General features: G+C 41.8%; 1 protein-coding gene across 1 annotated transcript; it reads left to right on the top strand.

Moving 5' to 3' along the window:
* The first annotated feature begins 459 nt into the window (after positions 1-459).
* On the top strand, positions 460-4,767 carry tmem160 (transmembrane protein 160). The gene is made up of 4 exons (XM_079166758.1): positions 460-748; positions 974-998; positions 2,208-2,300; positions 3,039-4,767. Exons 1-4 carry the CDS (start codon positions 530-532, stop codon positions 3,383-3,385), a joined length of 684 nt encoding a protein of 227 aa, XP_079022884.1. The 5' UTR covers positions 460-529; the 3' UTR covers positions 3,386-4,767.
* The last annotated feature ends 4,665 nt before the right edge of the window (positions 4,768-9,432 follow it).

Here is a 9,432-nt window from a genome sequence, read left to right as displayed (position 1 = left end):
GTTATACTCTCTTAATTATGAGATACTATATCATTATTTTGTGAACGTTTCTCATTATAATGACTGACAGGATCTTCATTTTTTCATCACAGTGTTAGAAATGGGCTTCCACAGTTCTGTACCTTTTGAAAATTGCAATAAAATAAATAAATAAATAAATCTGAACTCGTCACAGCCTTGTACTCTAGCGCCCTCGGGCGGCGTGCCTATGTAATTGCACATTATTTTATATTATTAAAGGGGAAATGTCGTTAACAAACGTCACCTACAAGACAATAAATGAAAAGATAAATCAGCTGTGGTTAAGAACTAACTCAACTTTTCTTTCATTCCGATGCGTTCATTTACCTTCAGTCGCACGATGGCGCTGAATTAATTCTGCACACCTTCTTCACAGCATCGTGCTTTCCGGGAGACTCTTCCGGGTTTTTGTCGTCGACCAATAGTGTGAGAGTTCAGAGTGCATGCATCGGTCGTGTTGTGCTTTTAACTTGTGTATCGTTTCGCTGGCTGGACGGCACGTAATGCGATGGCCTTCTTGAGTTTATTCATGAGACGGCACTTGCCGCCGGCCGTGTCCCACTTCGCGCGGAGTGTGACGCTGGTCCGTCCTCCCGCAGCCCCGCTGAGGAGGCTGCACGGTTCGTCCCGACTGCGGCTCGGAGAGAAGGACCCGTGGGTGAAGATCCGGGGTCCGGAGCAGCAGCAGCAGTACCAGCTCACAGACCTGGACAAGGCGGACGCTTTGGTAGGGAAATGTTGGAACGATATATTCAGTTCATGGTGGAGTGAGCTTTTTAAAATGTGAAATAATCACAGCTGCTTATACTTTCGTTACTCCTTTCCTGACGCAAATTGGTATCACAGTCACTATACACCCACAACAGATACGTTTCTTATAATACAACTTGCAACACTGATTCAATTAGAGGTTAATGTTCTTAATAATATTCTCAATTTTTTTTGTTTACAGATGCTGAGAAAGTCCCACGAGACAGGTAACCTGACAAAAGTCATCCTGGACATGTGTCTGGATTAAACCCTGAACCTCGTACATCTACGTTGATCATGTGCACGCATCATTTCGCAGTTGCCTTGTAGGTGTGGTATACTACTTACAGGAGTGACATCATTAGTAGGTAGAGATTGGTGACATGATTTAAGTCCCTGCATAACTCCACCCAGTGAGGCCCCGGACAGCCAAAGTGAAGAGGTCAAATCAAATAAGAGGGCTTTAAAAACAAATCATCACAAGATATTAGTATTTAAATATATGCTTAGATACACAGTGCACACATACACACACACACACAAACAAAAGTTGCACACACATGCATGCACATCAATGCTGAGTGTTAATTAATGCCAATAAGTAGTTGTATAAGTGTGCAGGGCCTTAACAATCAATCAGTCAGATGTACTTTATATTAGGCCTGTAGTTAAAAAGAAACGTTTGAGATAACAGATATCTATATCTTCTCTTTAACGACCCCATCTTTGCCTGAGATGTTGTTGTAAATACTGCAACATTGACCTCAGGTTGCAGTTATTTGGATGTGCACAAACCCAGCTCTGCCCCGATTACACTTCCTCGACTATTAACGCATACAGTTCGTACTATTCTGTCTGTCCCAGTACACTGTTCTTGAGGTTTTTTTTAATGACAGGAAATGATGCAACATGTTCGCTCGGCGGCATCAAACTGCAACCATGGAACTCTGCCGCTTATTAAACTTGACAAAGAGAAAGCCCCCCCCCCAAGTCCCTCACATCAACAGCATCAATGTTTTCCAGCTGTTAGGAACTCCTCCACTTCCTCTTTGCAGTACGTTGTAGAATAGCATACATCAACAGCATACTAAATACTGAATTAGGCATTTGAGTACGTATACTGACATCTTTGAGTGTACTTAATTTAGTCACAGTTAGTGTGAACACGCATAACCTGCCTCATAATAGTATGCACTGTATTATGAAATAGGGACACAGCTTCTTATCTAGGTATGCTTTTTGTAAAAGCATTTTTACAGGTCTTCGAATAGTCCAACTTACCACATGGTTTTTTGATAAACAGAGGCAGCTGAGGGCAGTTATTCCATCATCATATGCATGCAAACAGTGTGACTGGTTCTGGCTCTCTGCACAGATTTCTGGTCTGGCCGTAATGTGTCTGCCGTTTTATTTCTGGCTTTGACTGTTTTTCGCAGGATTCCTCTCGTGGTTCAGGAACGGTCTGCTGGCGACTGGGATCGGAGTCATCGCATTTGTCCAGAGCGAAGTGGGACGAGAAGCAGGATATGGTACAGGCTCCAACTCACTAATCAGTACACGTGTAGCAGAAGCGCTGTCCGATAACTAACAGCAGCTTGTGATTCTAGATGCGTAAAGGCTTACTGCTAATGTATTCACAGCTAGTGGATTTAAGAAAGAAAAGAAAAAGGTTTGAAAAAAATCAATGACTGGTTATGAAATAATACACTTTTTATATAACGATAGCATCTGCACCAATGGCTCTTTTTATCCTAAAAATCTATTTCTAAGAGAACCTTGCAATAGATTTTATTTTTTGATTCAGCAGATGAATAATTTCACAAGAACTTCTGCAATTGACTGAAATCACGAGTTAACAAAGAGCTGATGTCCTTAATATCTAGTTGTAACCGATGTCATGTTTACCTGAACAAAGATTATTTAAACCATTCAATAGTCCTTGAGTTTGAGGCACAGTAATGTGTGAAAAACCATGAAAACTAAATTTGCCAGCTATGGTACTAAATTGAATCATGAGGTTTACATTATTTAAGTCCGAATAAAAGCTTTACATGTATTAAAATTCTTGAACATCATTCAAATACTCTACACAACAGTAGAGATGCTTATGTACTTGTGTTCTATTTAAATCATTTTGTGAATAAAATTCAGTTTTTTCTCAGTTAAGAGATTATGTAGACGCAACCTGCCTCCCTCCAAGATCTAATTACAGTGAGAAAATGAATGGGATCTCTACAATTGTCCCGCGTCAATCTGTTTTTCCTCAGCCTTCTTTATCCTGGGCGGTGTGTGTGTGTCGTTCGGCGGTGCCTCGTACATTGGCAGCCTTTTTGCCTTGCGGAGGATGATGCTGCTGTCTGTGCCAGCGCTGCTGCTCCAAAGCGCCGTGGTGGGCAGCGTCGCCCTCTTCTGGCTCTGTGCGGTGTCCCTCTACATCGGCCGCCTGGAGGTGGAGATCATCCACGATGAGGAGGAGGAGGAGGAGGGGAGGGGAGACGATGAGGAGGATTGCCGGGAGTGCCGCGAGAGGCGCGAGCTCCGGGGTTACCGTGGCTCCCACAGCGGCAGACATCGCGGCAGGGACGACAATGACAGCAAGGGGCCGAACAAGTAGACACCTTAGATGGAAACGGTGTGTGTGTGTGTGTGTGTGTGCGCGCAAGTAAGCAGCCTACATATTCATATGTAGACTGTGTGACTCCATAAAGATACAGACTTATTGTTCACCGTTCTATTGATGTAAAGATTATTGTTTCGGTGAACGAAGACTTTAAGACCTTTTGCTCAGAAACATTTTGGTAGTTGGACTACCTTCACTTCTGGGGAATAACTTCTGGTCTCTTTTTTTTTTTGTTGTTGATTTATTATCAGATATATTCAACGCTGCTTCACTTGCATTATCAATCGGTTGGGGAAAATGAATTGACTTGTTACTTGTAACATCAGGCACAGTGCAAAGATTCACTGAGAACGTCGTATATCTGTTAATATAAGTTCAGTTTTCACTGCATTGTGTGCATTTGTTACTCAGCCAATTGTTGTTGAACGCCGTTTGTCTTACCTTGTTCGACATGATTTACTCCGACTACTTGAAGTTTTTATACAAGTCTTGAAATAAAACAAGCTGGTTGTGATATGCTGTGAGATGTAGAAAGAATGATCATATTATGTGCATGTTTCAGGTCTGTCTTTATCAATCAGGGCGTACAATGATTTATGTTTTTACAGAGGCTACCCTGTTAAAGTATGTTTTTTTTAATTATTATTTTTTTTAAGGGTAATAGCACTTTTGTCAGTTTGTTATTGTTACTCTAGATTTGACTCTAGATTTTTAAAAACGAAATCTATTTTTCACAGTTTATTCTGTGGCTATATATTTGGCTTTGTCTGACTATAAACTATTTTGAGTGAGTTCTGGTGTTCACTACAATTTCTATTTAAATGGATGTAAAGAAAGCGTCTAAATTGATGATACTGAGTTTGTGTGGGGACATACGGTTCACTTTTGTTTCTCTTATGTACATAGAATAATAAAGCGAGAAGATATCTACGCTGACACAGGGTTAAAACTTCAGTGTGCATAATTAGCTTTCACATTTAAATAGACCTGTGCTTCCCCACCTGTGGGTCAAGATTCACCAGGTAGATGTGAGGGTCATGAGAGGATTAGCCAGAATAGAAAGACGCAGGTCTGCTTCACAAAATAATATCCATATTTTCACAACTAGTCCAAATTAGCTTTTCTTAAAGAAATTCTGGAGGATTGTACCTTAGGTGTTGCAAGTAGACATTGCTTCATTTTACAGTGCGACAGGGCCAAAAGGTTGGGAGTTATTTAAATGTTCTATTGTTTTTGGTCATTTAATTAATTTCAAATTAGTCGGGGAATATTCACCACTAAGGTGAAAGCTGAATTATGACCTGATTTTGATTATTTTAATTTTTAATTAGATCGTGCATATTCCTGAATACCTATGTTTAATAAAATGAAACCAAACGGACACAACTTTGGGGCCTTTGTAGAATTCTTTTATTATATAATGAAGTTTCCATTTACAGCGGAATGTGTTCACTGTACATGAAGTTGGTTGCAGAAATACACAGCATTCATAAATTATTCAGGAGCCTTCACCTGTTTTATTCTAAAATATTTAGAAATGATTTTCTGCCCTCACATACACTAAAGAAAACAGGATTTTAGATTTAAGATTTTAAGCTTTGCATTTATATTAAAAACCCCAAAAGGGGACATTTTCTTAGTGTGTTGAGAGCCTTAACTCAGTTGAAGTACCATGACAGTGATAACAGCCTTTCTTCTTGCAGATCCTCTCGAGCGCTGTCGGCTTGGATGAGGCCCGCTGGTGGACAGCCATATTCAGGTCTCTCCAGAGAGGTTCGATTGGGTTCAAGTTCAGGCTCTGGCTGGACCATTTTAGGACAAACCTTCAGCCCAGTCCTCCGGTCCTGGACCAATAGACCAGGTTTTCATTGAGGCTATCTCTGTAATTGGTAAACACGGCCACAGATGGATGGCTGGATGGATGAATGAGTTGTGCTTGGTTTGCGGACATGCTATATCTTGGATTCATCAGACCAGAGAATCTTGTTTCTCATAGTCTGTGAGTCCTTTAGGTGCTTTCATCATGTGTCATGTATTTCAGTAACGGTTGTCCTTCTGGAAGTTTCTTCCATCTCCACACAGGATCTCTGGAGCTCATCCAGACTGACCATCGAGGTCTTGGTCACCTCTCCTACCAAGCCCCTTCACCCCTGATTGCTCGGTTTGACCAGGCAGCTCTCAGAGTCCTGGTTGTTACAAGCTTCTACCATTTAAGAATTGTGGATGTCACTGTGGTCTTGGCAACCTTCAATGTAGCAGAAATGTCTTTGTACCCTTCCCAAGATGATCTATGCCTCCACACAATCCCGTGTCTGAGCTCTGCAACCAGATTCTCTGACCTCATGTGTGCCTTTCCATTCAATCGATCCATGTCCAATCAACTGCAATAACCGCAGGTGGACTTCAATCAGGGTGTAGGAGCATATCAAAGATGATCAAGAGGAATGGGAGGCACTGACAATAAAAGGTGTGAATTAGAAAAAAATGAATTTATTTCCATTTGCACAGGTACAGTACAGGTACACTGGACATCTTGTACATATCTCTCAGTCAGCTTTATGTAAAACAAATGCAAAGAAAGGCAATTAATAAGAAGAGCAACATCGAAAAAGGTGTGGACAAAATGTGGATCTCTTTCCTAGACCTTTAAAATAAATAAATCAAAAACCCTCATTTGCACAAATAAAGACCTCATCTTGAAACACATATTTCATAAGGAATTGTAGAATAAGCTGCATGAACTGTATGAATATATGAAGTGAGCTGAGCAGCATGTGGTTGCTGTGTGTGTGTGTGTGTGTGTGTGTGTGTGTGTGTGTGTGTGTGTGTGTGTGTGTGTGTGTGGGAGTGTTGGTGATAAGGGGGCTTTGTCTGTGATAACTATCACTGACTGGGTTAGGGCGAAGGTCTGTGATATCTTGCGGCCATCGACACAAAGTGTTGCTGTTGAGACTCACCTCAGAGTCACCCTCTCTTCCTCTCTTCCTCTCCTCCTCTCTCCTCTGCTCTCACTCTCCTCTCCTCCCACCTCCCCTTCACCAATTCCCAGGGCGTTCCAATGCAGTTGTGTTTCACATGCAGGGTGTGTCTACATGGCTGCTGCAGTGTGACCAGCACCCTACCTCCTCTCCTCGAGCCCCCTCTCCTCCCTCCTCTACTCTCTCACTCAGATCCTCTTCTACCCTTTCGCCCTCGAGTCCTTACTTTCTGGACTCCTCCTCACGTTCGCGTCTCCTCCCCTCCCCTCCCCTCCCTCCCTCCCTCCCTCCCTCCTATCCTCTCCTCGTCTCTCCTCCGTGGCTGCATCTGACTGCACAGGTCTGTTTGGCATGCAGGAGGCTCCTGAGGCCTGGCGCGTCTAAAGGGCAGGGCGCCCAGAGGCAAGAGACGCGCCCTCACTGACAAACACCATCCACCCCATGACCCGAGCCCTCAGAAACCACAACAGCAGCCGTAGCTCCAAGTCCAGGTCGAACCTCATACATCTCAAAACCTCAACTGCACATCCACACTCCCAGCCCTGGAAGTAGGAGCCATAACCTCTGCTTATTTTGAGACGAGATTGCTCATCTGCTCTCAGGTGTTAAATGCCACACCTATGGATCAAAGCATCTGCATTGAGACCTGCATTAAGTATGGATTTGGCCTTCCCCTGGCTGAGAGGAGAAAGAGGAGATTGTTGGGGAAACATTGAAAAAAAGAGTAGAGGTAACAGAGGAAGGATGGAGGAAAGACAGAGTTGTGGAGATGTAGTAAGCCCATGTCAGGTGAAAGCTGTCTGGGTGTCTCCCTCCATCCCTCACTCTATTATTCCTCCCCATATTTTTAGCTCTTTCAAAAGCATTTACATGTGCGAAGGTATTTCCCCCGGGAGCGCGACTCCAATTCAGGGGGTAAGATAAGCCATCAAAGTCCGTGACAGAGAGGGCATATGGGTGACTCATTGACAGGCTGAGTAGACGACAGTCAGGAGAGCTGCCATGACTTGTGACCACACACACACACACACACACACACACACACACACACACACACACATGCACATTGACACAAATAGTGCACTGTACAAGCCGCACCTTAACTTTGCTTTAGAAAGACTGCACTCCACAGAAAAGAGGATATAAAGACAAAACCAGAGGTTATTGTGCAGCTCTGTCCCAGCACATCAGCGCACACACACACGCGCACACTAACACAGTTCATACGGTTTTGCACGTACAATGGCATTTTCTCCCCAACAACTGCTCTTGTTTAGTATGCGCTTCCTTTGGTCTTGAGGAGGAATGATCCTCACTCTAATGAACTAGGGCCTGCCACTTGAATGTAAAACAGGATTTAACCCGTCTTCAATGTCAGAGCCCCTCCCTGGGGCTGCTTCAGACAACACACACACACTTGCAAATTCATGGAGATGCACACACGCGCAGACACACAAGCAAACCCACCAATGTACACACACACACACACACACACACACACACACACACACACACACACGGTGATGCATGCCCGCATATAGTCTCTCATAAGTGAAATGCTCTCCATGTACTCGCTTCTTTTCTTGATCGTTTCAGACGAGTTTGAGTCTTTGTTCAATCCGACACACTCGAGCGACGTCCTGCTTCATGCCAGGGTTGCTCTCACCTGCTCCACATGTTACTTTTTTTAAATAAAGGATCAATATTATTATGTTTTATTGTGTGGGTAATTGTGGTTCGTCAACTCGCAGTGACATCTTTTATATCTGTTCTATCACTGATGTGTCTCATGTGTTTGTTATTCTTGGCTGTATGTGAATTCATGTTATATTACAGGTATAGTGAAAGGCTGTATATAAATGTCCGTTAAATGCCATCAAAGAATGAAATATTGATGTGTTGTGAATGAGATGTGGTGCAGAACAACCTTATTTACCTTCAAATATGTGTCCCACGGCCACATGATCTATTTGAATCACACGTGAAACCTTAATTAACTGTCATGCCATTTCATGTATCTTAATCGCTGAGTTTATGTGCTGCGCAGATGCAAGAAATAAACAACAAAGCCTCGAGTTGTGCTCCTCTACTGGAATATTTTATTGTTATCGTCATCTGTATCACTGGTTTTCTTTTTACATTTGTTCATTTTATTTGATGAGTGGGTGGAATATTCACAAAGATGGGAGGATAATGTTAAATTCACAGTGATGGGCAAGGGGTTAGCTATTTAATTAAAGAAAAAAAAAACACATACACACTTGGACAAGCATACACCATACACACAGGTTATACCATTAAACACCCGAGAATATGTGCGCTCACACATGTGACAGCTACAGTATGGGTGCGTAGTGCATGTCGGATCTGAACGATTAGAAATGTTTTTTCTTCCCACATAAAGTGAGACCTCGAATCAGACAGTCGACCATAATCTCAATTTGATAGCAAAAACAAAAATAACTTATATATGTCTGGCTTTATGTCCTCATTTTAAAGACTTTTAAAGACGATTTTATAAAATACGTGTATTTTGATAACATCGTAGATCAGTTTGAAGGACCTTATTCCAAAGTGCTAGAAAGCTATCTGATGTTTATTTCTGAGTATTTTGATTATTATTGTATTATTTTCACCATTTTTCAATAATGCATTTAACTGTATTGAAACCAACTTTTTGTCCAAAAGGGTCACATTTTCATATTTGTAAAATATAACATTTGGGATTTTTAGACAACCACTAAATTGTTTGTGACTCACTTCAGTTCAAATGCATTGTTAATAACATCCGAACTGTAATATAAATATTTTTTTTCTTTGAAAAAGTGGTTTGGAAATTCCAATCAATCAGTGAGAAACTGAATTAAAGTGTTTTATATTCCCACTTTGAAGTTTAAACTTTACAGTTGACTAAATTGAACTGACACCATTATCAGAATAATTCTGTTTATTTTTATTGACCTCTAACGGTCGCCTTTTAATGACCACATTTGGTCTGTTTATTTATCTGCTTTTTTAAATGACCATATATCCCTTCCACTACACTGTGGCCAGGCTATGATA

Source organism: Pholis gunnellus, assembly GCF_910591455.1.
Source record: "Pholis gunnellus genome assembly, chromosome: 9".
Lineage (NCBI taxonomy): Eukaryota > Metazoa > Chordata > Actinopteri > Perciformes > Pholidae > Pholis > Pholis gunnellus.
This window is presented reverse-complemented; position numbering and strand designations above follow the sequence as displayed.

Bases quoted from the DNA above. Each gene is read 5' to 3' on its own strand.
- tmem160 (XM_079166758.1), top strand. From the start codon at position 530: ATGGCCTTCTTGAGTTTATTCATGAGACGGCACTTGCCGCCGGCCGTG. The intron at 749-973 runs GTAGGGAAATGT...TTTTGTTTACAG, and splicing joins TGGACAAGGCGGACGCTTTG to ATGCTGAGAAAGTCCCACGA. The intron at 2,301-3,038 runs GTACAGGCTCCA...GTTTTTCCTCAG, and splicing joins GGGACGAGAAGCAGGATATG to CCTTCTTTATCCTGGGCGGT.